This window comes from Pundamilia nyererei, unplaced genomic scaffold (assembly GCF_000239375.1).
Source record: "Pundamilia nyererei isolate P.nyererei 1_Seehausen unplaced genomic scaffold, PunNye1.0 scaffold00021, whole genome shotgun sequence".
In the NCBI taxonomy this organism is placed as follows: domain Eukaryota; kingdom Metazoa; phylum Chordata; class Actinopteri; order Cichliformes; family Cichlidae; genus Pundamilia; species Pundamilia nyererei.
In genome coordinates this window covers 5,112,707-5,140,120 of record NW_005187422.1, presented here as the reverse complement: position 1 = coordinate 5,140,120, position 27,414 = coordinate 5,112,707, and the positions used below count along the sequence as shown (strand labels likewise).

The 27,414-nt window shown below is 43.7% G+C and overlaps 2 protein-coding genes across 7 annotated transcripts in view; both read left to right on the top strand.

The window, feature by feature from the left end:
* The window catches only part of plxnb1b (plexin b1b), an 88,215-nt gene extending 67,444 nt beyond the window's left edge, over positions 1-20,771 (top strand). For 2 of the 3 annotated variants that reach the window (XM_005726737.1, XM_005726738.1), the window contains exons 8-38: positions 102-258; positions 1,739-1,847; positions 2,701-2,809; positions 3,265-4,167; positions 4,670-4,804; positions 4,880-5,002; positions 5,220-5,313; positions 5,419-5,585; positions 6,949-7,100; positions 7,196-7,298; positions 8,002-8,138; positions 8,285-8,461; positions 8,811-9,033; positions 9,125-9,367; positions 9,464-9,643; positions 9,736-9,884; positions 10,376-10,476; positions 10,712-10,929; positions 11,002-11,180; positions 11,261-11,327; positions 12,141-12,287; positions 12,404-12,569; positions 13,747-13,850; positions 13,951-14,035; positions 14,263-14,429; positions 14,676-14,836; positions 14,922-15,069; positions 15,155-15,219; positions 15,325-15,400; positions 15,512-15,586; positions 17,512-20,771. In XM_005726737.1, coding sequence (XP_005726794.1) covers positions 102-258; positions 1,739-1,847; positions 2,701-2,809; positions 3,265-4,167; positions 4,670-4,804; positions 4,880-5,002; positions 5,220-5,313; positions 5,419-5,585; positions 6,949-7,100; positions 7,196-7,298; positions 8,002-8,138; positions 8,285-8,461; positions 8,811-9,033; positions 9,125-9,367; positions 9,464-9,643; positions 9,736-9,884; positions 10,376-10,476; positions 10,712-10,929; positions 11,002-11,180; positions 11,261-11,327; positions 12,141-12,287; positions 12,404-12,569; positions 13,747-13,850; positions 13,951-14,035; positions 14,263-14,429; positions 14,676-14,836; positions 14,922-15,069; positions 15,155-15,219; positions 15,325-15,400; positions 15,512-15,586; positions 17,512-17,616 — 5,025 coding nt within the window. In that variant the 3' untranslated portion in view covers positions 17,617-20,771. The remainder of the gene's footprint in view (positions 1-101; positions 259-1,738; positions 1,848-2,700; positions 2,810-3,264; positions 4,168-4,669; positions 4,805-4,879; positions 5,003-5,219; positions 5,314-5,418; positions 5,586-6,948; positions 7,101-7,195; positions 7,299-8,001; positions 8,139-8,284; positions 8,462-8,810; positions 9,034-9,124; positions 9,368-9,463; positions 9,644-9,735; positions 9,885-10,375; positions 10,477-10,711; positions 10,930-11,001; positions 11,181-11,260; positions 11,328-12,140; positions 12,288-12,403; positions 12,570-13,746; positions 13,851-13,950; positions 14,036-14,262; positions 14,430-14,675; positions 14,837-14,921; positions 15,070-15,154; positions 15,220-15,324; positions 15,401-15,511; positions 15,587-17,511) is intronic. The other variant, XM_005726739.1, reaches the window with a different exon arrangement.
* A 3,271-nt stretch (positions 20,772-24,042) lies between these two features.
* Positions 24,043-27,414, top strand: part of LOC102213343 (probable peptidyl-tRNA hydrolase 2) — an 8,077-nt gene continuing 4,705 nt past the window's right edge. For 2 of the 4 annotated variants that reach the window (XM_005726734.1, XM_013909209.1), the window contains exons 1-3: positions 24,272-26,527; positions 26,654-26,860; positions 26,973-27,100. In XM_005726734.1, coding sequence (XP_005726791.1) covers positions 25,097-26,527; positions 26,654-26,860; positions 26,973-27,100 — 1,766 coding nt within the window. In that variant the 5' untranslated portion in view covers positions 24,272-25,096. The other 2 variants (XM_005726735.1, XM_005726736.1) reach the window with 2 other exon arrangements.

Genomic DNA, 27,414 nt, shown 5'->3' with positions numbered 1-27,414 from the left:
TTAATCGCTTACTCTCAGCATGACCTTCACTGTACCCTGAAACGCCACAGGTCTGTGCCACATTCTGTCAGCAGCTCATGACCGTTCTGTATTTCTCTCAGGTGTCTCTGTCCATCCCAAGACTTCCAGTGTTAGAAAACGGGGAGTCGTACTCTTGCTACTTCCAGGACAGCCACACTCCTGCTACCATCACAGAGACCGGGGTCACCTGCCGTTCTCCCGACACCAGCAGGGTGCCTTTGGTTTTTCGAGGACAAGGTGAGTGTTTTCTTTTGGGGGTTTTTCCCTGCAGATCTGATGCTGTTGGCGTTTATTCACTCGTTTGCATGTTTCAACTTTGTGATTGGAGGATTTGCCTGCACCCTGGAGGATTTGCATGACCACACCAGACATGCCATTTACAGTTCAATTATTATGCCAGTGAATGGCCTAGAAAAAAATGGCTAACCAAATCCATTTTTTCTAGGCCATCTTACACAGCAGGGAGTAATCTGTATTTGAAAGCATAAACCGGTTTCATCCACGGACTGCCTGCTTTGAAATACATGCTTTGTGTTTCCTGACTGTCTGGTGCAGTGAAGGCTGCTTGTAAGTCAGTGGTAATGAGGAGACTGTAAATAAAAAAGAAAACCCGAAGCCTCTGTAGAGAACACATTCACCCAAACATTCATGTTATGAGAGAAACTCTCACGTAGAGTGTGGTTCCCATGTTTGTTGTTGTTCTCAGGGTGTAGGGCTCACCAGGAATCAGTCGGGTTACAGTTACATTCTGACATTTTTGTTGTAAATACACTGATAATTGCTCCATAAATATTGTGTATTAGCCTCAAACTGCAAGAGACTGAACTGGGAGCTGTGGCACAACATCGGTGTAATCGAGTGTTTGGAGTCTGTGGCAGTGTTGCTACTAGTGATCAAAGAAGTCTCGTATGTCCGTTCTTGGTCTCTCTCAACAGCTGTTCGTCGGAGCCGCTTCAAACGTGGCAGAGTTTAACATTTTTTTCTTGATCAGTTCTTATTTTGGCTGAAAGTTGCCGTGTCCTCATCACAACAAGTCCTAACGAGATGAAAATCTGCAGCCAAGTCTCAAACAGGCCCTTAAAGGCTACAAAGGTTGTCTGTGACTCTTCCTTAATTTACTGTCTCAGGTGGTCTGTTGTTTTTTTCTGGTTAAGTGAGCTAATTTTGTTCTTGCCTTTCCAAAGCTGAACCAAATAAGTTCAATCCCTCACTTACTGTATGTAATTTGAATGAGCAGTTCTAAAGGAAGCCTTTGAACACACATCTCAGTAGGCATAGTAAACACAGTTTAACGAGTGGTGACACAAACTGGGTTTGTTCTCTCTAGTCCCCAAACAGACTCTGTACTAGTTTAAGGAAACGGCTCAGGTCAGGACTTTGAGTCCTTTTGATCGCAGTTTCTGCTCTTTATGAGGAGATAGATGTGGTACACAACTGCTCCCCGTTTTAAACATCCATCAAACTGAACATTTGTAGGGAAGCTGCTGTGTTTGTGTTTGTCACTGTCCTTGTGCACCCCAAGGATGGTGCACATGGGTTTCATTAGGCCTCTATGTTCCCTCGGCTTGTGCAGCTCGTTCTCGAGACTCGGTGGATCAGAGACGGTAAGCCTGACCAAATATTTTTCTTACTGTGCTCGCTCAGCGCTGCGCTCTGTGCAGAAACTTGTTATGTTCTCTTTCCTCAGGCTGTGCTCCTATCTGTGTTTTCTTGTCAGATTTTGTCACAGTCACCTTGTCTCTACGTTTTGGCAACGTCACGGTCACGGCAAGGGATTTCACCTTCTACGACTGCACAGCCGTTAAGCAGCTGTCTGGCAGCCAGCCGTGAGTTATCGCCGATGATTTATCAGCTGTGCTCTCTGTCTGTCTCCTCCTGATCTGTGCTGTTCATGCAGACCCTTTAATCGAGTCTCACTCACCATCAGAGTCTGTGCTTTTCTGTTTAGTACCCAGGTCACTCTTTGTCCCTCCATCAGTTCACCTTGCGCCCTTCGTTATTATCTGTGTCTGTATTTCCGCCCACTCACTGTCCTCTTTTTAATTCCCCTGTTCAAGCCTGTGACCCTGGGTTTTAGAAATCGCCAAGTAAGGCTCGCTTACTTGGCGATTGGCAAGTTTTATTGAAATGATTGAGTCGTGCAGGTAGAAATGACCAGTGAGAACAACAGAGTAACTACAACAATCAGATATCAGAATAATGCATCTATGAGCAGCGGCTCATAGATGCATTATGAAAGACATATAATGAAAGACACAAGTAGAGAATGGCTTCACATGAAGCCAAAAAACAATAGAATGACAGTCAGAGGTTGTACTGGCTTTCAGTTTGTACATAAAAGAAATTTAAAATCTTTAAAACTTGAATAAATTTCCAGACTTGAAGTAGCATGTACATCCTGTTTCACTAAATATGGCTTATAATGATTGTAGTGTTGTGTAAATCCCAAATAACACTTTCATTGTATGTAGGAGTTAATAATAACCTGTGTTGTCATAAATTACACGCACACACTCAGATTGGTGCGTGTTGAGTAATCTGTGAGACTTCCAACAGTTAGATCTGCTTCTATTAGAGCCGTTCTTCTCATAGCTCCTAATCCTGCATCACTGTTTGCCTCTCATCTTGAAAAGAGCCTTGTACAGTCGCTAAGGCAATTTCTATCCTGTCTGTGTGCAGATGCCGCGGTTGTGTTTTAAGCCGATGGGGCTGTAACTGGTGCGTCCACCAGCATGCGTGTACCCACAAGCCCACCTGTGAGGAGGGAGTGATCATCTACAACCAACATGTAAGCTGCAGCGTGACGTCACATGCAGACATTGTAGGAAAAGCACCGACTGATCACCAGTTTGAACTGGAGCTTCATTTGCATTCATCAGTCAGTTCGTCGCCCATAAGCCAAAGATGTGCATTCTTCTCTTTGATTAAGGTTTCCTGTGGAGTCTTGAACTGCAGAATAGTTGCGCTGTCGTTACACTTTGCATGAGTGGACTCTTGTGTAATGTGGTACAACCTTTTAGAGGTTGACTGAAATTAGTTGTTTGTTTGTTTTTATAACACTTCAAAACAGTTGCCCAGAGGCATTTTAAGATGGGTTAAAACCAGTGCTGCTAACACAAATCACTGTCTTTCAGGTGAGCCACATTAACCTCAGATCACATGGTCTCTTTTTTCCTTGATTTTTCCTTTTTATTTTTTCCTTCTGCCTCACCCTCTCCTCGTCTTTTCCTCCTCCTCCCCCAGTTTAAACTACCTACCTCCTCTCCTCCTACAACCAAAGCTATTAAAGTCATCACAGCCACCACTACCACAACAGCTACCCCCACAACTCCTCCTACCACACCAACTACTGCCACGACGAAGACAACAACAACAACCGCAGCCGCCATCACCATAGCTACCACTAAGGAGTTAACAACGCCTACTCTTTCATACACCAGTACCAGCCATGAGCCAACCCACCCGGGCACGACCCTGCCCCCTCAGCCTCCCACTCTACCACCCAGCACCTCTCCAGGCCTGGAGGTCACCACCAGAGAAGAAGAGGAGAGTGAAGCCTCTGAGACTGTCACACACAGTGACTGGGAAGATGCTGTAGCTACACAGAGTGTCACGATGGCCACGGCAGAGCTGATGCCCGTCACCGTGGCTGATGGTCTTAGTGGGGACCTGGACCCTGTCGTGCCTCTGATGATCCCAGACTCCTCGCCACCGGAGGTGGTGACGGCCTTACCCCCCAGCGAACGGCAGGCAGCCAAAGAAGCGCTGACCCTGGCAGAGGCTCCCACCATGGTGCTGCCTGGCTTTCCCCCGCCCACACTTTTCCATATGGGTGAACCGGCTGATTCTGAGCCTTCTCTTTACTTGGACTCGACCCAGACACCCACACTGGTACCACTGCAAGACTTGCACACTGAGGCAGGAAGCCCAACTGCTGATTCTGAGGTGCCCCTCTGGCGAAAGGAAGCAGAAAACTACACTGAGGGTGCTGTCCAGGCAGAAAATGACACGGCTGCATTTTCAGCTGCCACCGTGCTCTCAGGTGATGGGGAGGTTGACCGCATGTCCCAGTCCTACCCTCCCCAGTTGCTGAATGCTGACTCAGAGCTGGACTACCAGTATGATTCAGCTGATGGCTTCCTCCCGGTGAGTTCAGCCGCCTCAATCCTCCTCCTGCTTCTACTTCTTCTTCTTCATGGAAAGGGTGAGCACCCTCCCTGTGCTTCCAGCTTCTGACTGGAGTCCTACTATAGGAACAAAGCTCACAACTGATTCCCTAGTCTCTCATTCTTTCCCTGCATTTCCTCTTCCGTCTCACACCTGGAATCTGTATCCTTTCACTGCACAGACTGACTTCAAGAAACCCGGCTGCTCCTGAGTTGCAGCAGTTGTTCTTTTGTCTAAATATCTTCACCTTTCCTTTTTCCAGACTCTCTTTCTTTCTATACAAAAATCTTCACCACCTTGAGCACGCCCCCATCCCGACATCCCCCCCATGACTCCCTGCATCTGACTGAAATCAATTGCAATCCCTTGTGGGAAAGTAAAAACTGACCCTGAACAAGAATGAATATATTAAATGGTTCGTTCGATCCACCTCACTGTAAATGTATGTGAATATAAACACGTGTGATCTGTTCTCCTGCAGGGGGACGAGGGCTCGTATGTCAGCTGGGGTTCCTCAGCTTGTCCGTGTGTTGAGAAGGTCCAGGGTTCGTCACTGCTCCCTGTCAGAGTGGAGAGAAAGATCACTTTACTGGCACATAACCTCCATCTGTATCAGGTACAGCACACAACAGCATCGAGCCTGTTAGCTGCCTGCCCAGTGTACTCTTTCATGCAGTGTTTGTGTGTTCAGGATGCAGAGCTGGACTACGAGTGTGTGTTGGTTATTGAAGGGCAGACGGTGGTGGTAGACGCCTACGTGGAGCCAGATGACATGAACCCATCAAGCTTTGACATCACATGTCAGCTACACCAGGTCTGATATTGTTTATAAAGCATTAGTACCTTCATAAAATTGCTACCTTCAGTATTAAATAAAGGCAAAAGTAAAACTAAATGAAGGCCGGTTCACCCTCCCCGGGCAGGATGAACATTTCCCTTCTTCTGCTACCTGTGTTTGTAAAGCAGCGCTTGTCTGGAGTGTAACTGATAATGAATAATTAGTTTTAATGTTACCTTTTTCTTGTGTCCAGTACACATACTCTGCCCCAGTGCAGGAGTATAATGCATTGGTGTATGTGAAGAGGAGGGACACCTTCCATGTAGACACTTCTCGTGATCTCTACGGTAAGGTCATATTAAGTTTGTTGTGCTTTAAACATATTGCTGTTAGTTTTCATTATGAGCACATGTTAACTGTCTGCTGCTCCTCTATGTCTACTGTGCTTTCAGTGACTCTGTACAACTGCTCTGTGGGTCGATCTGACTGCAGCCGTTGCCACACAGCAGACCCAAAATACGGCTGTGCGTGGTGTGGTGGTCCCAGGGCCAGCTGCCTGTTTTCAAACTCCTGCAGTGAACCTGTGCAGCAGACGTGCCCTGCTCCCGTCATACACTCTGTGAGTATTCAGAGTGTGGGAAATAATACAGTGCACTTAGAATCATAATTGGAGGCTTTATTGTCAAGTTTTCACTCTTTCCTCTTATCACTCTCACTTACTACTTATTGTCCCAAAATTACAAGAACAATGATGATCAGCCATCACAGTCAGATGGAACATGTTGTTGATATACGTTTTGGTTTGAGACGGTGGAAGATATTATAACACTGGAGACCATTTGTGTTCTAGTGGAGTCATTATTCGAAGGTGTAACACATCCTTATCTTACACTAGGCCTCATCAGCTCATCACTTCATCTGTTTAAGCTTTACACCAACTTGCCACTGATTGGCTGCCCCTCAGAAGCACAAGTTTGAAGAGCAGGTGGAAGGCTCTTCTTTGCTGTCTGTCGGAAATGGGAAAACAAAATTGAGGATATCCCTTCTCTTTAATGTCATACAGAGGCAAGAGTAGAAAAAAGTAAAAACTGGAACAGTATGTCTGATAGAAAATGAGGAAAACAGCAGATCCTCTTTAAATAAAGCTTCCCAATGATCTGAGTGCTAAATGTACAAACACAATTCTGATTTTATGCCTTCAAAATAAGCTTTCTATCGAGCTTTTGGCTCACAGGGGTTACTTGGACACAGACTGACCACGTTATTTCACAAACAGTGAAGCAGTATATGTGTAGCAGATGTTAACTTTAACAAGACGCAAGATATGGGGAGTTTACATCCGTTTATATTTTGGAAAATGAATTATTAGCTGTTAAAGATGGTGACACAGCTGTTGCTCACGTACTTTAAGGTTCTGAGGGAAATCATACTGTTAGTCCTGCTCTGAAAAAGCTTTTGTTTGATGAGCATTTCTTTGTGTTAGACGTCAGTGATAATAATGCCCTCAGAGAGTGTAAGTTGCACTGAATTTAACCCTATAATGCCCTTTGTATCATATTTGATACGTGAGTTTCTGAGACCTCTCTCATCAATGTGATCAATACTTGCCATCATTTCAAAATGTTATGGACAAAACGCTTTTTTTTGTCTAAAATTAACATTGTTGTTAACAAAAAGTTGCCAAAAACTCCCAATGTATCAAATGTGATAAATATATCATTCACAACAGCGTTTGTGGATTTTGTTATAAGGGTTAGTAAACATCTCAGTTCCAAATAATCAGAATTTTCTGATGGGTACATTTTTGATGGGTTGGGTCTTACAGGGTTAAAAATATGTGTTTGCATTTGTGGCTTCACCACTTGCTTTGAATTTATTGTAATAAAACCCTTGGTTAGACCTGTTTTTTCTTTTGTGAATGCTTTTGCATCGGTCAAAAACTAGAAAGGTTGTTTGGATTTTTTGTTCCTGCCTCCAATCAGGTCGACCCACTCTCTGGCCTGTTGGAAGGAGGCACCATGGTGACCATCTCCGGCTCCAACCTGGGTCAGAAGGCTGAAGACATCGTCCAGTCTGTGTTAGTAGCTGACGTGCCCTGCACAGTGATTTCCAACCTGTATGAGGTCTCCTCTAGGTATGCATGCACTACTGTTGTTTCTCATAGACTCTTTGTACTGATCAGAAAACGACAGAAACATGGTTTTCTGAAGAGCAATGTTGGTCTTCCAGAATCGTGTGCATGACCAAAGCCAGCGGATTAAAGACGAACCATGTGTCTGTGAGAGTGAATGGAGGAGAATTTGGCCTCTCCAGACAGAAATTCAGCTACCAGGTATATTAAATTCAGGTAGAGTAAATTAGATTTTGTTGACCTGTCTGTGAAACTTGGCATTTTTGTTGCATCAAAGGACACTAAAACCTACATTGCTGGGAGAAAAATGTGACTTTAAGAGGTGAAAGTTTAGTATAATATTCTTTCTATTTATTAATTGTTTATAAAATAATGAAATTGTGGTTCTAACACTGGAGGTGTTTGAAGCAGAGAACATCTGCTATTATTTCTGTTCTCTTTGGTCCACATGTCCATAATAACATAATGTGGGCTGCATTCTTTAACAGTATAATTCATACAATATTAGAAGTTGCACATCTAAGAAACAAGAAATCTTTGCCAAGTTTTACCTTTCTTAAACCATTTAAGATGAATGATTTTAACCACACGATCAGTAATCACAAATATTTCTCAACAAGTCCACATTTTTAAATAAATCTGTGTAAATACATCTCCATATATTAGATAATAGTTCAACATAAACACTGGAATTTCTTTCCATATATTTCCTTGGATCTCTGTCTTATTAAGGCTGAGAGGATCCAAGTGTAAGAATAAGTTCTTGGATTTGGCAAACTGGGAAAGGACACAAGCCAGTCCAAAAGTCCTTGTTTCTCACTATCGACAGACTTTCTTAATATGCAACAAGAAGCAAACAGCTGTGTTACACTGTGAAATACAGCTGCGCTCTCCTTCTTCTTAGAACCCAGTTGTGAGAGGAGTGTCACCTGAAAGAGGCCCCAAGGCGGGGGGAACATCCCTGAACATCACTGGCCAAAACCTTCTAACGGGTCGCCCCGCTGACCTTACCATCACTGTCGGGGACGTCCCCTGTAACATGTAAGACACACACGTATAATGGCCTGTTTGTGGTTAATGCAAAGTCGGTGCCACTGTTTTTCTTCATTTAAGGTTGTACGGTCAGACTGACCTTTGACCTCCTCGTGTCACCTTAGGATCTCATCATTTCTTTGTTCCCCCCTCAGTGTGTCAGAGGTGCAGAGTGACAGTGTTCAGTGTGTGACGGGGAGCAGTAATAAAACAGGAGACCACCAGGTCACCCTGCATTACGGCAGCATCCAGCGTCACCTCAGCAGCCCCGCCTACCACTACACCAACAACCCCAACATCACCCGTGCCGAACCAGCCAGGAGCTTCCTGCAGTAAGTCTGAAAGCCCTCACACATTCAGCCTTCAAAACGTATTCATACCTCTGAAGCTCTAAAAACTTGATTCTGTTCACTTGGACGCAGCGTTTTCATCCAGTCTCAGCTGGCTGCGGGTTGTAACTGTGACTACACTGCAACCTTATAAACAGTACTTTTGCACAATGACTGAAACTAGCAGCACTGAATGAACAATGAGCTGTGAGGTCAGTTCCTTGACCATTGATCAACATGACAATTTGCTGCGTCCAGATAAACAGAATCACCTTTTTGGGATTTCCTTACTTGGGCGATTGAGCATGCATCACAACGTTTTAACCTGCTCTGGTTGATTGGATTGTTACAGTGGCGGTCGACTGATCAAGCTGTCTGGATCCAACCTGGATGTGGTGCAGGAGCCCCGAATGGTGGTGACTCTCTCCCGCTTCCAGTCGGTCGGCCAAAACAAGAAGAGGAAGCGGCGGAGGAAGAGGAGCAAAGGAGAGCAATGGAAGAAAACCCTGGGAAGGTCGGTTAGGATGGTTCCTGACCCCGTCTGTCCCGGAGACCAATTCTGCTCCGTCAAACAGGTCGGTGTGTGCTGCTCAGCACAGAGCAGTTCATTCGAGTGATCGCTCACACCTTTTAACCCAAATGACCCAAATCTGCCTTTCTCATCAGTTCGTTGAGCGCTGTGAGGTAAACTCCTCCTCCCTCATCCTGTGCCGCTCTCCGATGGTGGACTCCACCATCTGGTGGTCACGGGTCACAGTGGAGTTCTTGCTAGACAATCTGCGCTTTGACTTCAGCAGTTTGAACTCTGAGCCATTCAGCTATGAGCGTAACCCCACCCTGCAACCCCTGAACCAACAGGACCCTCTTAAGGCATATCGCTATAACCCAGGCAGCTTCATCCAGCTGGAGGTGAGAGGAGAGGCAGCGATGTTTCAGTTTTATTTATGTGCTGACAAAATAAGCAGACATAACATATATCTCTTATGTCTTATTGCCTGTTCTCAGGGGGAACACCTGGACCTAGCCATCACGAAAGAGGAGGTGGTGGTGTTGATTGGAGAAGGTGTATGTGCTGTGAAAACCCTGACCAGCAACCATCTGTACTGTGAGCCACCACCACAGCAGCCTGCACCAGGACCAAACGGCAAGAAGCGAGAGGGCTCTGACAATCTCCCCGAATTCACTGTGAGAAAATGAGAGTGTCACCACCGTGTGAGCGCCTGATGGGCCACTCAAGTTTGAAAGCACCTCACTTTTTTATTTAACATGTATTTCAGGTCCAGATGGGCAACCTGAACTTTTATCTCGGCAAGGTTCAGTACGACAACCTGAGCCTGTCCACCTTCCCACTAGAGGCTCAGATTGGAGTTGGAGTTGGAGCCTCCATAGTGGTCCTCATTGTGCTCATAATTGTGCTTATTTACAGGTCAGTGGGTGGACTGAGAGTCTGTGTTTTTGTGTGTTTAGTGTGCAGATGAGTGCTACAGTGGTTCTCTACCTGCTGAATTAATGTTTGCTCACACATCAAGAAATGAGCAGTACTGGGTCCCAGTTTAGGTCACCCACTTGGACATGCAATCATGTCTCAAGGCTCAGTTCACACGCCCAGGTTTGAGTCTGACCGTGGACCTGCTCTTTCTCTCTCCCCACTTTCCTCCGTCCTATCAAATAAACCCAGAATACCCAGATACGTTACATGGAAGTTATAAATTGATTTATATGTCACTGAGTGAAATAATTATTTAATCCCCTACAACTGAGCCAGAATTCTGCAGCACATAGCCGATAAAATGAACTGAATGAATGACAGATACTGCTAATCTGAATTTGAAACACACCTGTCCACAGAATCAATTTCTTGCACAGTTTGACTGGATTTCCACTAATCGTATGTAAAACCTTCTTCCCGTCTGTTAGGAGGAAGAGTAAGCAGGCTCTTAGGGACTATAAGAAGGTCCAGATCCAACTGGAGAACCTGGAGACCAGTGTGAGGGACCGCTGCAAGAAAGAGTTCACAGGTACAGCATTATGAGGAAAAAAGAGAGCGGCGGCTATATGGATGAAGACGGGAGATAGGAGGGCCTTTTCCCCATGTTTCATCAGTTTTCTTCACCCTTATAGTTGCGATAGGATGAGTGCAGAGAACCCCCAGATGATTGTATTCTGCCAGCTGCTATTTCCAAGCTCGTGCCTCCTGGCACTGGCCTGTAGCAGCAGCCTCTGACCTTTGTGTTCTTAATCACTTTGATCCAGACTTGATGACGGAGATGATGGATATGTCCAGTGACCTGGTCGGCTCAGGCATCCCCTTCCTGGACTACCGTATGTATGCCGAGCGCATTTTCTTCCCCGGCCACCGAGAGTCTCCTCTGAGACGAGACCTGGATGTTCAGGAGTGTCGGCGGCAGACGGTGGAGCAGGGCCTGGTGCAGCTTTCCAACCTGCTCAACAGCAAGCTGTTCCTCACCAAGGTAGTCGCTATCACAATCACAGCTAAAATGAAGCTTTGCAGAGCGAGGATTCATCTCCTCTTTTCCTCTCAGTTCATCCATACTCTGGAGAGCCAGCGGACCTTCTCCCCCAGAGACCGAGCCTACGTGGCTTCGCTGCTGACGGTGGCGCTTCATGGCAAGCTGGAGTATTTCACAGACATCCTTAAGACGCTCTTGAATGATCTGGTGGAGCAGTATGTGGCCAAGAACCCCAAACTGATGTTACGAAGGTAAGCTGCTGCTCATAGATTCAGTCTTTGGCATGTTCAGAAGCTGCAATGCTGCTGCACGTGTGTGTGATTCTCTGCAGAACAGAGACGGTGGTGGAGAAGCTGCTGACCAACTGGATGTCTATCTGCCTCTATGCTTTCCTCAGGGTGAGTCAACATAAAAGCAGTGATGCACAGTAGTAGGGATAAGTCTTTTTAAAAAATATTGGGATATAAAACATTTTAAGACTTTGAGATTTTACTTGGGGGCATTTTAAAGTGGAATATAATGACTTTGAAATTAGGACCAAGCTCCAAAAAGCAGCCACTAAAGCTGTGACCTGTGTCCTTTTTGTTCATTAAAGTCAGTGCGCAAACGCTTTAATTTCCCACAGCAAAAAACAAAACATGCTTAATTTATTGTTTTGTGATCACACCATTCATAGAAAAGTACATATTTGTGCTTGTGTTTATTCAGAGAGCCCTCAGAGCATGTTGCTGCGTTAAGGATTTCAGTGCATAAAGCTGACATTTGCACCAATGACTCAACTACATATCGTATAACATGTAAATAGAAAAATTACCCACGCTGCTGCACACAGCAGTAACTTTTAAATAGCAGTTTCCAGTACTGACATGTCAAAACACAGAGGGGAATGAAAGTCCTTCCAGTCACTCCAGTACAGTGGAAACATTTCTAGTACATGCACTGATTCTTATATAGCGTTTTTCTACTCCTTTATGCCTCATCTGTTTACACTCATACATAGAAGCACTTATTTCTGCACCTACGTGCTTTCTACAACCACCAACCTCCTGATTCACAGGAGACCTGCTCCACCAATCTGAAAATATGAAGGTCAGGTTTTCCTCAAGGTTTGACTTAGCAGAACATTTCTTTAACACATGAAGTGTGTAGAGAAGCACTGTGTAAGAATTGGTGCATTGCAGTGTGTTAATTATTTGTGTGTGTGTGTGTAGGACTCAGCGGGGGAGCCTCTGTACATGCTGTTCAGGGCCATAAAGCACCAGGTAGATAAAGGACCGGTGGATGCTGTTACTGGCAAAGCAAAGTACACCCTGAACGACAACCGCCTGCTGCGAGAGGACGTAGAGTACAAAACCCTGGTGAGGGGAGTCTAGACTGAAATAAATAACCATTTTGGCTCTAATGAAAAATTCCCAAGGAGGTTGTATTTTTCTTTAATTGTCTTCCCCTCCTTTCACTCTTCTTTTCCCTGCAGACACTGAATGTGTTGGTGCAGGGTGGAGGGGTCAATGAGACCCAGCCTGTGCCCTCCAAAGTACTGGACTGCGACACCATTACCCAGGTGAAAGAGAAGCTACTGGATCAGGTGTACAAAGGCACATCCTTCTCACACCGGCCGCACGCCGAGTCGCTGGACTTGGGTGAGAACCACACACTGCGTGACACACCAGACTCTGAAAACTGATGCACCTCGTGTCAGCCTCGAGGAATCTGGTACTTATGTCTCTTTATGATCTCTCTTTTAGTTTACCCATAAGTTGGGAAATCTAAAAGAGTAAACAGGACCTTTTATAAAATAAAGGAGCAGCTCGATAAAATATAACCAAACAAATTAGCTGAGCGACGTAAAATGAGTGAAGAGGAGAGAGCTTCGTTTCACAGGATAAGTAGAAAGTTCAGTATAATCAACCAGAAAAGCAATAAAACAAAATGGGGAAAGGCAGGACGTTTCACTGACTGCTATAAAGAGAGGGCTTCATTTGCATTAAAACACCAGCAGAAATATGGAGTCATAAACTGGGAGCAGACGTGGGAAGTCAGGTGTGCAGCTTCATCGAGCCAACTGAAGTCACAGAGCTGTAAGGACGAGTTCATCGCAACAAAGGAAATAACTGAATCGGGAGGTCATTCACAAATGTGTCTCACAAGTAAACTTGTGTGATGGCTTCAGGGGCCTGAGCTTTGGCTGTGGTGCCTGACACCTCTCAGGGTTGTGACAGGTATGTTTAATTTATTGAACGCCTGTCGTTTGATTCCTACTATCATCTTAACCATGTTTTAATAACTTTGCACTTTTTGACTTATGTACGTGAAAAGTGTTACAAGGATAAATATCTCTTGCTTCTGTGGACTAGGCTCTCAGAGACTGGGGTTTAGGGGCATGAGAGCAGGACAGATGTGGAAAACATCGGTGGGACCTTGACTACCATGTGATTGTTGGGTTTTTCTCTGCATGTATTATTATAGGGTCTTACAATATAAAGTGCTTTTAGGCGACTGTTGTGATTTGGCGCTCATGAATTAGCGTTCCTTCTTTTCATATTTGTTGCCCTGTAGCGCCCCCTACAGCGTGACAAAAACAAATCCAAACCAAGCTCACTGACTGCTCAGTCTGTCAACACTTTCCTCAAAGATGAGAGAAAAACGTGGTAAATTTAAATTTTACAGCACTGTCAGTACCTGCATGATAACATCAGCCTGAGCTGATGATGGGAGCACCTGAATGGATTTGTGAACATCGTTAAGTCGCTCGAGTTTGCTAAGATGAGCATGTCCCACAATCACTGTGCTGATGTGCGTCTGCCTTCTGTCATGCAGAGTGGAGGTCGGGCGTTGCCGGTCATCTCATCCTGTCAGACGAGGACTTGACATCTGTGGTTCAGGGTAGCTGGAAACGCCTTAACACGCTTCAGCATTACAAGGTCAGAGTTATCACTGAATGCTTTACAAAGCAAACTACACTGTTTCATAGCCTGGGATAGGACACGGCCGACACCAAAGGCTGTTTGTGTTCCTCCATAGGTCCCAGATGGCGCAACGGTGGCACTGGTCCCTCGTCATACCAAACACATTCACCATGACAACCACGACTACATAGCAGGAGAGAGTGAGTTTGTTCAAATAAAAGATAAATCAACTTGTCAGCCAGTTCATCTTTCATTAGACGTTATTTGACTGTCGCACTGACAGTAAAAACGATTCGATCATTTCCCTACTCAGTTCTTCAAATTGTGTGAGTGTTTATGTGGAACATGAAGTGACAGATGGAGGAAATCAAAAGTAGCAAAACCAGAGAGCGAGTCACAGGCAAGCATCAAACCTGTGTGTGTGCAGAGACGCCAATGCTGGAGGATGCAGATGAAGGTGGAGTGAGGCTGTGGCATCTGGTAAAAGCCAGTGAGGAGCCCGAGTTGCCCAAACACCGCAGAGGCAGCCTGAGGGAGAGAGAGAGGGCCAAGGCTATCCCTGAGATCTACCTGACCCGCCTGCTGTCCATGAAGGTACAACACACACATCTGGGTCTAGTCCCATTGAGTAGAGACTGTAGGAAGGAGATGAGGAGTACAGGAGTACTTTCTAAAAATCAATCTGTTTTTTAAACTACACACAGCTGTTCTCCTCATTTGTAAGCTACAACGCTACAAAGTTAAACAGACACACACATATATTCTTTTAGCTAGACAAGAGCAGAGTGCTGACACTTTCACTTTCTTATGCTCTAATGTGAACTTTACTGTGTTTGTCAGGGGACGCTGCAGAAGTTTGTGGACGATCTTTTCACGGTGATCCTGAGCACGAGCCGTCCTGTCCCGCTCGCCGTCAAGTACTTCTTCGACCTGTTGGATGAGCAGGCAGCACAACATGGCATCTCTGACTCAGAGACCATCCATATTTGGAAGACCAACAGGTAGACGATAGTCTGATGGAGACCGCTGCTGGCAGATGATAGTGGGACTCTGTCATGTCTAATACTGTCGGTACTGTTTCTCCAGTCTCCCTCTGCGTTTCTGGATCAATATTGTGAAGAATCCCCAGTTTATCTTCGACATCCAGGCATCTGACCACGTGGATGCCGTGCTCTCTGTGATCGCCCAGACCTTCATGGACTCGTGCACGATTGCAGAGCACAAGCTGGGCCGGGTTAGTATGTTTGCAAACGCGAGTTTTCCAGCAGCGTCCTGTTACTCTTGTGTCTTTGAATGTCGTTCTTCTTCTTTTTGAACAGGATTCGCCCATCAACAAGTTGCTGTATGCCAGAGATATCCCCCGCTACAAACAGATGGTGGAAAGGTTGGATTGCTTAAGCTGCTCAGACAACACTGAACAGGTGTTTGTGAAATAAACGTATTTTATCAGTCGTACACTTGAGGTTGATTACAGTGATGGTTATTGCAGGTACTATGCTGACATCAGGCAGACCATCTCAGCCAGTGACCAGGAGATGAACTCTGCTCTAGCTGAACTGTCCAGGGTGAGTGCAGCCACAGCTCAGAACACACACACACACACACACACACACACACACACACACACACACACACACACACAGTGTGGCCGTTCACTTCAATGCCTTGTGTTTCAGAACTATTCGGGAGAACTGAACTACCTGGTGGCACTGCACGAGCTCTACAAGTACATCAATAAATACTACGACCAGGTGTGTTTCTACTCTTTCCAGCCACTAGAGGTGGAACAGTACACCATGATGCAACAATGTGGAGACTGTCTAACAATGCAAAACACATTTAATACAATTTAATTCATTAAGATAATTTTCATAAAATTCTGAAAAGTATTTTTTCATTGATAAAATTCGGTTCTTTTTCTGAAGTAATCAGTTATGTTCATTACAAAAGAGCCTCTGATTCACTCCAGAGCTCCGTTTCATCCAAGCAATAATCCTTCCCTTGCTTAGTTTCAGCAGCTTCTTTTTTGTGGGATGTGAACGCATCAAGGTTCCTATCTAACCAGCCAATCACATGGCTGACACTGTGTTTAGACATGTGGGCCTGGGCAAGCTGCTGAATTTCAAAGGTGACTCAAGTAACTTTAGATGTGGCACGGTTGCTGGTGGTTGGTGCCAGAGTATTTTGGAAATTGTTGATCTGCTGTGATCTTTCCACACAACCATTTTTTTTTTGGGGGGGTGTTTACAGATAATGGTTTGAAAGAAGAAATTACCCAGTGAGCGACAGTTCTTGAGGGGATCATACCCTGCTTTGATCACCTTAGCTTTGAACTGACCGGAAGGAAACAGCAGCTCAGACAGCAGCAGAGCATTGCTTTATTACAGAACATGTTGGATACTGAACCAACACACATGGTGCCAGTCCTGTCAGCTAAGAACAGGAAACGAGCTCAACAAAATTGGACAATGACAAAAAACACTGGTGTGATGTGTATTGATTTCTGCTGCAACTTCCAACAAGTTAGGGTCACCGTTTGGTGGTCGGCGGTTAATGTCTTTCAGTGTTCATGCTTGCAATGGTGGTGCAAAATGACAAAATCTACCATGTCCACCTGTTTGTGACCTATCTTCTGATGTCTGATGTTTCCAGCAAGATAATGCACCATAATCCAAAGCTCACATCATTTAAACTGGTTTCTTGAATATGGCCGTGAGCTCAGTGTACTCACCTCAGTTAGCAGACCTCAGTCCAATAGAGCATCTTTGGGATGTAGTGGAATGAGAGACAAGATGGCTCTGACAACAAGTCCAGCCAAATGTCTGAGAAAGGTTTCCTGCACCGTGGTGGATCTGTGCTGGGAACAATGAAAGCAGTTCTCAGGGCGAAGAGGGCCTAGTGTTAACAAGGTGCACCCAATAAAGTGGCTGAGTGTAGAAGGTTGAGGCTAATTAACAGCAGCAACTATGCCTTACTCCAAACTGCTGTTAACAGCCAGGGGACAAAAGCAATGTGAGGAAAGTGTTAGAAACGGGGAGGAGTCTGAGCTTTTGGCTCAAAGGGAGTTTTTCCTTCCCGCTGTCGCCAAAGTGCTTGCTCATAGGGAGTCATATGATTGTTGGGCTTTTCTTTGTATGTATTATTGTAGGGTCTACCTTAAAATATAAAGTGCCTTGAGACGACCGTTGTTGTGATTTGGCGCTGCATAAATAAAATTTAAAAGATTGAATTGAATTAGAACATCCACTTCTGATTCTTTTTGGCCTTCATCTGAAGAACCTGCTTTTTAGGGGATCTAGTCGGGTCTACCAGGTGTTTTGGTTGTGCTAAGCTGCCCAGAGCCTTCCTTTTTAACCATGGACCAAATTGTTGATTTGGCCATTCCTGAAGTGTTTGCAGTCTCTCTCATAGATGAGAAAATTTGTCAATGTTACTTTAGAGCCTATGAAAATGTACTCAAACAAATTGTCTTTGCTAAACTCCCTGAATTAAAACTAACGTCTAAACTTCAGTCACATCTTGTTTGTTTGAGTTCAAATTCACTGCGGTGGTGCGCACAGGCAGAGTTACTGCCCCAAAACGTGTGGATATGACAGAATATCTTTACTGAGAAACAGCTAATGTTTGTCATTTCTATATTCTCAGTCTTTCTTCCTCTTCATTATTTTGCCATCAGATCATCACGGCGCTGGAGGAGGACACCACAGCCCAGAAGATGCAACTCGGCTATAGACTGCAGCAGATTGCTGCTGCTGTGGAGAACAAAGTCACTGACTTATGATGGAGGCGAAATGTGTCAGCTGTACTGCAGTAACACCTGCCACTGTTACAGGAAACAGCTCGGGCATGCTGGCAGTTAACTTTAACGGACAGAGGGGAAGATGGACTCTTGAGGAGGATGTTTTTTGTCGTTTAAATTAGAGCTCACATCTCAGCAGCCTTCGTGTTTTGGTGACTGCTGACAGAGCTTTACAGTGCGGACACTGTGAGCTTCCTGTAGTGCAGGACAGTGAAAAGCTCAGTGGATGCTTAAGAGGAAAAAAAAAAGGTCAGTCTGACCCGCTGTCGCTCTGCTCACTTCATGAAAAAGAGATGGTAGCAGTGTGTGTTTTATCTCTACAGTATATGTGCTGGAGTCAAAAGGTAGCTGGTGGACAGCCGGGTCTGCAGACTGAAAGTAGGAATCTTCCATCACTGTGGAGTCCGTTTGATGAAGCGGTACCTCTTATGCCTTGTGTACTTTGCTGCTGTGTGGTTATTTCTTGGTGTGTGTCTGGTGCTTTATATATAGATGTGTGAGTGTGCGTGCATGTGGTTGTCCATATTCTCGTGGCTGTTAAACTGCATCGTGTACTGCCACGTTTTATGTTTCTAGTACAAAGTGGTGAAGTAACTGGTTCTTATATTTTGGATCTAAGAGTGAAGAGTATTTTGAAAAGAGAGACCTGAATTTTAAGGTTATGTTTTTCACATTTTAGAACTTGTAGTCACTGCTCAAAGCAACATTTTAAAGTCGCTGCCACGCTCTACCTCAGCCTGCCGTCTTTCATCAACTGCTCTTATTTTCATTGGTAGAAGCTGCCTATTTACTGCTTAGTTAACTTGGCCTGTTACACATTTGTCTGTATTGATGTAAATGTTGTGTGATTTGTAATACGATTTTTTTAAGCAGAGCAGCAGCACAGCCGAGGTGCTGCAGATTCACACTTGGTTGCTAACTAGTGTGACAAATACTTTGCTGGAAGGTTAAAAAAAGCAATGACCCAATTTTTTTCCCCCCTTAGCAATCCAACTATACCGTACTGTAGGAACACAAGCTGATATATGGTTATCAGCCCCAGCAGCAAAAACACTCATGTATACCTTTCAGGCAGGTCCATCTACCAGTACTGCAGCACCGCACACACCCACTGGACTGCTGTAAACACACACACACACACACACACACACACACACACACACACACACACACACACACACACACTTGTTTGTTAATTCTTTACCCATGTGAGAGATTGGAAGCAGAAAGTGTTCTTTTTGAAGGTACTTAAACCTCACATTAAACCTCACCCCATTTTTGTTTCTTGGTTTTATTCATATTTGTGTGGATGTGTCTCTAGTGTACAAGTCACTGGAAAGTCAATAGGAAAGCAAAAAGTCCCTCTGTTTAAAAGACAAGCCTTCAAACTGTTAAAGTGCAGTGTCGTGTGAACCACAGTTTTTATAGTTTTTATATTTTGTACATTTTAACATTCCTTTTTAGACCTTGGACATTGTGTAGATCACACTCCTGGTATGTTTTTTGTGTGCAGTTCTTTAACTGGACAGTGTTTCGTGTGTTCCACATAGACCTTATAAAAGATGGATGATGGTAGACTGACAACCTGAGGCCTTGAGTTTGTCATAAGGTTGTTGCCTCTTTGAAGCTGGAAGTGGCTGTTTGTGGATTTCAAAAAAGGCTGGATGCCTAGCTACTAGCTGGAAACATCTAACTGCTTGATTAACAAAGCAAACTAAAAAAGAACTGATACAAAGAAGGTTCAAACATCATTGCTGGCGTTGGAAACTGTATTCTGTACTCAGCGATACATGACAACCAAATAATAGTTGATGTTTTTTGAAAGGGAGTCTGTAGACAGGATGGTTTGTAGCCATATCCTGTATATAAAAGATGTCGTCACCTCTGGCTTTGTAAAGCTCAAGTTGAGCTTTCTTTTTCTTTTTCTTTTTCTTTTTCTTTTTCTTTTCTTTCTTTCTTTCTTTCTTTTTTTACCAAGGGGCTGGATTTGATTGGTGCACTTAGGAGCACTATATGCTCATCGGCTAATGATTCATGAACTTCAACTTTTTTTATTCAATTGGACCTGAAACGAGCCCACGGCATCACCAGGAAAGTGTTTTCTCAGACTCTTATACGACTGGATGTGTTTTTGCACCCAGAGCAGTCAACTCCTGCTGGCCATTAGAAAAAATATAGGTTTAAGAGACATGTGCCATTGGCTTCATTTTGCAGCCCCAGTGGCTACGTCCATCTTTTATATACAGTTTGCATTTGTATTGGCATCAATGGTTTGCACTTAAAGGCAGTCACCATGGCCCAGTGACTGCATCTATCTTTCTATGTAGAATTTATGGTCCTGCAGTTGTGTGTGGCATTTGATCAACGTGATCAAACTACTCCAGGCTCAGTAGATGTTGCTTGTAGCGTAGCCGGGCTGGGTATGGTTGGACATATTTTTTGATGCTGGTTTTTGTGTTGAACTCTCTTTCTCCTTTAATATTTACAGCAGCTCTTTATGTGGGAATTTGTTTAGTTTCAGGTGATTGTAGGATTGGAAATCAATGGGGAAACAGATTTTGACACAACTATAGAAACGATATAACAGTTTGAGTAGTCTACATGCGTATTTTATAAAGTGCACTTGATTTTTGTTTTCTCAAATCTGATGTTGTTTAATGTTTTAATACACAAAGTACTACAAGTTGTAAATTAGAGTATCTACTACTGAAGTATGCTAGTACCCAGTCCCAAAAAAAGGTGACAGTAGAAAAGACTTTTTCTACCCACCCTCCACTCAAATGAAGATTTATCAGTTTGAGCCCGAAGTGTGTAATTACCAGGGTCAGTGTGTCAGAATGTGGGCCATTTGTTACAACACTACATAACACAGGTAATAATGACTTTTACAAACACATGGAGTCTGTTCATCTTGAGCTGAGAGCTCAGTGATGAACAAAGAACCATTGGGGGGAATCCAGGCTGTATAAATTTGGCAATGTAGAGCAGGCTCTGCAAGGAGCAGGTTTAGGATGTTTCTTATTTTGTGTGTTAATATCTTTGTACATACTGATTAAAGATGCAGCTGTAGTGATTTAACCTGTTTAATAAGAGAAGGTGAACATTCTCACAAATGAAATAAAGTATTCTGAAAGCTGTCTTTTTTCCTTGATTTCAAAAACCTACCACTATGAACGCTCTCGGGCATGTTAGGACTTAAAAACAGCTGTGCTACCAGCTAACATAGCCCTGCAACAAAGAGGGCCAAATAACTTCAAGGGCCAAATTGCAGTATATTTTTCACATCGATATATGGGCCACAAGTAGGGGTGATGTGGGTCTAGTATATTCTTATAAAGAACAAATGCACTGAATAGCTCAGCAACACCAAGAGGCCTGGGATGCAACAGATGACCTCAAATGTATGATGACAGAATTATTTCCATAGTTAAGCAATTTCACAGCGTCTAACCAAGTCAAGAACGTGAAAGGAGGTGGGAGCATCATTGTGGAGGCCTCCAGTCAAGTGATGGGTTTAGCTTACTGAAAGCTCTGTCACCTGCAGCAGTCACAGGCAAAATATATGCAGAGCAATACACACTTGTCCAAAACAGCCTTTATGTGGGTTATAATGATAATGGATTATCACTATTATTACAATATTAGTATTGTGTAGAAAGAAAGGGCCTGCCTGATTACATGTTGGCTAAAATAACTCAAACATGTTGTCTTCTGCTAGAAACGAAGTAAGCTAACTAATACTAGGAAAGTCGAGCAGTTTTTCATGTGGACTTTGCTATGAGTCTAATTGCCACCTGTGGGGTTTTTTGGTTTGTTTGTTTGTTTGTTTTGTTTTTGTTTTTTTGGATAGTCAGACTTTTAACTGAGCCATTCTACAGTCTCTCGCACTCAGTATCAGCCAGGAGTGGGTAACCTGGACCAAACCAAATCTTGAAAGTTAACAATTTTTGTTAAAAAGCAAAAAACTGACAGTTATACTGTTAGAATCGTCATCACTGTTCTCCCCTTTGCGATGCCCCCGATTCCATATAAAAGGCAGAGGTCTCCCTCCGGGCCCTCCCTCTTCCCTCAGCTGGGTTAGACGCATGGTTGTCATCGGGACGCGTGGCCTCGGATCTTCAGCCCCCTTGGATGCCGTGGATGGTGGGCGTCTCCTGGGTCTTGTATATTTGTTTGTGAGTCTCCCTCTGTTTTGTCTTTTCGGTGCTGTGTATCATTTGAGTGCCTTGTTGCAGAAGTTGAGGACCCAGCGTCTCTGACTTCACCCCCCCCCCCCCAAAATCTTCCCCAAGTTGGATTCTATAGAGGTACAATTACTGTTTTATGCCTAAGTAGGGTAAACAAAGGGGTAGACTGTACAATTGGGTGGTTGTTTTTCTGTTTGGAGAAACAACAGAGGTCAGAGCAGTAACTATTCTAAATCATATACACCACAGGCATATGTGGTCCACTGTTATTTAATAAAATGAAGAGCAGGGAATAGGGAATTCTTTGTATGCATGCCATGGAGCACTAGACAGCAATAAATGTAAAGTAACAATCATCATATGAGTGGGGATTAATATTGTCTGTAATAAAGAGTCAAGCAATTCTCTAAATGAGATCAACCACTCTCCTCAACACTATATGGGCAAACATTTGAGAAAGTTCATATTGTTCAGTTTCCATGTAGTGTATCTGATGGAAAGCTGACTTGGAGACCTTAAATAGATCAAATTAAAACCAAACATAAGATCAACAATCTTTTGCAGTGTTTATCAGGTTGTTCTTGGTGGGCATCTGGCCAGTGAGTGAAAAACAGTTACTGGCCCTGAATGAGATCTTGACTGTTCTGTAGCTTATAGGCTAGATAATCTATTAGTGTACAGTAGACCTGGTGGACATGTTAGGTTCACCATGGGTTGAATAGAAGAGTCAAAAGAATCTAGTTGTTAGATCAGATAATTTATAAGCACCTATTACACCAGGTAAACAATGCAGACTAGATGTTACATATGAAATATATTCCAATTTGCAAATGTTGTACAGTAAGGGTGTAAGTGTTTATTTCCTGCTCATGTAGGTGTGGAAGGAACTGGATGTAGATGTATTGGGGAAACAGTCAGATTTACAGATACTATTTAGCAAAGATGAAGTCCAATTATTATAGTTGTTATATTCATGATCAAGTCAAGTGGCTTTATTTCAACCATGTGCAGTGGTACAGTACACAGTGAAGCGAGACAACAGTCCTCCTCGACCATGGTGCCACATATGACATAACAGACAATCAACACATGAAGTGCAAATTTGATGATGTGGATTAAACTGTGCATTTATGCAGAGTCATGAGTCAGCAGAGTGAAGAGCAGTGGGCTGAGCACACAGCCCTGAGGGGCTCCAGTGCTCAGTGTGGTAGTGGTGTTGGAGATGCTGTTACCAATCCGGACTGCTGTTCAGGCCCAGCAGGCTCAATTTTCCAATCAGGTGCTGAGGAATGATTGTGTTGAATGCTGACCTGAAGTCTATGAACAGCATTTGACATCATCGATGCACCTACTGATGTAGCTGGTCACAGATGTGTACTCCACCAAGGTGGTGTGGTCGCCATTTGTTGCAGCCTCCCTGAACACGTCCCAGTCAGTGTACTCAAAACAGTCCTGAAGAGCAGAAAGTGCTCCTGTAGGCCAGGTTCTCACCCGTCTCAGCACCGATTTGCAGCATCTGATGAGCGGTCTGCATGCCAGAATTAGCATAACAGACAAGTAGTCTGAGTATCCGAGGCGAGGGCAGGGCTTCGCTCGGTACACACTGGGAATATTTGTGTAAACAAGATCCAGCGTAAGACTCCCCCCTTGTTACAAAGTCTACATGTTAATGGAATTTAGGAAGCACTGACTTTAGTTGATGATAAACGGTAAGATCCTAAATGTATGGCAGGAGCACTGGAGCATCAATGACCCAGGAAGACATCTAATATTCAATTAAGTATTTGATGAAATATGCCAATATTCAGAAAAATTGGCAGGATCTGAATGGAAGAAATAATAAATACCTGTTTCAGAGTAGAGCACACATTGTATTTAATAGACAAGGATCCAACTGGTCTCTGCATGCACTGCAACCCAAATCTCTCCAGCATGTATACTTGGAGCGTCAGGCCTATGATCAGAAAAGAAAAAGTATATTATCATAATAGGAACTTTCAAGGAGCTGAAGATTCGTTTTACTTTGGAAGACCTCATTGGAAAGCCACTGCTGCAGGTCTATAGGTAACTGGTGTGGTTATGAGAAGGTTAGATTTATTAGAAAGAAGCTTTTTAAAAAAAAAAAAATTTTTTATTTATTTTTGTCAAGTTCAAAGTAACACTCCAGTTCAGTAGGTGGCGCTAATGTACCTTGAGCTGGTCTGACAACCGCCATTAAACCAAAGAGTATAAGAAAAACAAGCGGCAGAAGAAATATTAACCCCCCCACCTCAACACAATCGACCAAAATGGAGTAGTGCCGAAGGCAGTACTAGATGAGAATTCGTGTAATGTAATTCATTATTCGAACAGACATTATTCCATCGCAAGGAAAATTTAAGACTTTGAGAAACCGCAGACACCATTTTTGTTCCTGTCGTCAAGCTTTCTGCAAGGAACAGGTAACTCCAGCGAACTGGCTGGGTTGCTAGCAAAGTTAGCATTAGCGGCTAGTGCTAATTTTAGCTAGCTATCCCTGTAATTCGACAATAGTAGAAAGAAATCTTAGTATGATTTCTTTGGCACAAAATATTCACATAAAACATTTCTCTCGAGTCATATTTACTGTCACATTGCAACATCCCGAATACGGTTATTTTTTTCCATCACACGCTGCAAGGCTAGGGTTGCTAATCTGAACGGTGTGCAACGTAGTTTGCATCAGCGTACAGCTTAACACCCCTTGTCTTGTCTATTCTACTTTGCTGTTCTGCACAGCGCTGCTTGGGTTAACCTAATACGCCAGTCTTCCATATAGAAGATGTTCAAATCACATCATTCATTTTCAAACCAGACCTAACTCTTAAAGGTGACAGACCGCATGACGTTAATTGTTGCCATTCGCTTCAGCCGTCCAAATTTTCGTCATTTTTGTCCTCTAAAGAAATCTTTTGCTATCAAAATGTGTTTGTTATTCATCAAATAACAGAAGTTATTCAGTGCTATGCTATGCATGATTGCAATAAGTTTTAAGTAATTTGATTTATCTATAGGGTTTTTATTGGATTTTATAACACTTGTGGTCCTCGTGGACAAAAATGACCCCTCAGTATAAAGTGGTGCATTAGGGTAAACACCGTGCTCCTTTCCAAAACATCTTTGATCTTTGATGTATGGGGACACACACACACACACAATAAAATAAAACAAAACAAAACAAAAAAGGCGGGGAAAAGCTCTTTTGTCACAAGTTTTGGGGCATTTCTTGTTTTACTCTGGGAGAGAGAACCAGCAAAATGAAGAGGCAGAAGCTCTTTACTGCACAAGAGACTTGTGAGCTAATTTTTAACCAAGCTGTTGAAAAGAACGACCAGGATGAGGATGATTCATCTTCAGACGCGGAGGAAAATAATGATGAAGATCGAGCATATGGACCACATGCTAGTTCTTTCTCTGAAGAATCCCCCACATCGCCAGCTGCAGAAACTGAAGAAGAGTATGAAGTGATGGAAAACGATGAATATGATGAGGAAGAATCTGAACCTGAAATGGAAGAAGTATCATCTGTGGAAGACTACACTTCTGATGAAGAGAAAGAATCAACCGATGAGGAAGAATCTGTGGAAGAGGACCCAGCTGAGACAGAGGAATATTTCCAGTCAAAGGACAAAAAACTGATCTGGTGTTCGGTTCCTCCCAGTGACAGACGACGCATGATGAAAGTAGAGAGAGACAAAAGCCACTGTGGTCCAACCACATATGCAATTTCTCGTATTGATGACATAAAATCTACTTTTGCCCTGTTTCTGCCCAAGTCTATTGAAGAGGTGATACTGAACATGACAAACAAGGAGGGGCGTCGTGTGTATGGCAACAAGTGGAGGAAGATGGATCCAGTCGACCTGCAGGCATATGTAGGTATGTTGATTCTCGCTGGTGTGTACCGCTCCAATAAGGAACCTACAGCTAGTTTATGGCATGCTGAGTCTGGTAGGACATTTTTTCGTGCTACCATGACACTGAAGGTGTTTCATAAAATCTCAAGAATTATTCGTTTTGATGATAAAGACACAAGAGGAGATCGGCGTGCACGAGACAAACTTGCTCCCATTCGGGATGTATGGAACAAGTGGGTGTCTCTTCTGCCAATGATGTATAATCCAGGCACTGATGTCACTGTGGATGAGCGTCTAGTGCCCTTCAGAGGTCGCTGTCCATTTAAACAGTACATTTCATGCAAACCAGGAAAGTATGGCATAAAAATATGGGCAGCATGTGATGCCAGGTCTAGCTATGCATGGAACATGCAAGTATACACTGGCAAACCTGCTGGTGCACAGCCAGAAAACAATCAGGGCAAGCGAGTTGTTCTTGAGATGACAGAAGGTCTCCAGGGGAAAACAATAACCTGTGACAACTTCTTCACATCATATGACCTTGGCCTGCAACTACTGAGAAGAAAGCTGTACATGGTGGGAACAGTACGGAGGAATGAGCCCGAACTGCCCCCTGCGCTGGTATCAAAAATGAACAGGGCTCAGTTCTCATCAAAGTTTGCCTTCACCAAGACCCATGCTTTGGTGTCCTACCACCCCAGAAAACAGAAAAATGTTCTTCTGATGAGCACTCTGCATCGGGATGCTGTTTTGAGCACCAGGGATGACAAAAGGCCAAAAATCATCGAAGATTACAATCGCAACAAGGGGGGTGTCGATAACCTCGACAAGGTATTGCACATTTATTATTTATAATATTTGTCATATCATAGATGGAAAGGATAATGCACTGAATTTGGGTGTAGGAAAAGAAACTTGCATATCTGAATAGTTTTTGGTTTGTTTCTTTTGTTTCAGGCTACGAGTGTGTACACATGCAAAAGAAAGACAGCCAGTTGGCCCCTCGTTGTTTTCTACAACATTCTCGACGTGTCTGTATACAACTCGTTTGTCTTGTGGTCAGAGATCAATCCAGCCTGGAATCAGGGGAAGTGCAACAAGAGGAGACTCTTTATGGAGGAGCTTGGGCAGCAACTGGTGATACCTTACATCCAGCGACGGAAGGTTAGCACTAAGCTGCATTTCTGCTACTCTTTATTCTACAGTGATCTCAGAATTTGAACTATTTGTAATTGTACTATGACTTGTTATAATAAAGTTTGACTTGACTTGACAGGTTATTCCCCGCACACCAGAAACTGCCAGATTCGTTAGGGAGAACCAGCAGTTCTGCTCCAGCTCTACCTCTGCAGCAGAACTTCCTCACCCAGCTGCCCCTACTGGCCCATCACCCAAAAGAAAAAGGTGCAAGTTCTGCCCCAGCAAGATTAGTCGCAAAGCATCAAAAATCTGCCAAAAATGCAATGCGTACATCTGTAAAGCTCACACCATAACTGTGTGCCATGCATGCAACTGAGGGCACATTCAGACTACTGTATTATGAAAAGTTACTTTTGAAAAGTTAAATGTTTTGGAAATGAATGTTGGCATGTTTTATATGTCAGGTAATGAGTTCAAATAAAGTTGAATATATAAATTGCAACAGAGAGGTGGGTGATACTTTATGCCTTATACAAAGTTGAACCAGATGGGGACATTTTTGACCCCTGAGGACCACA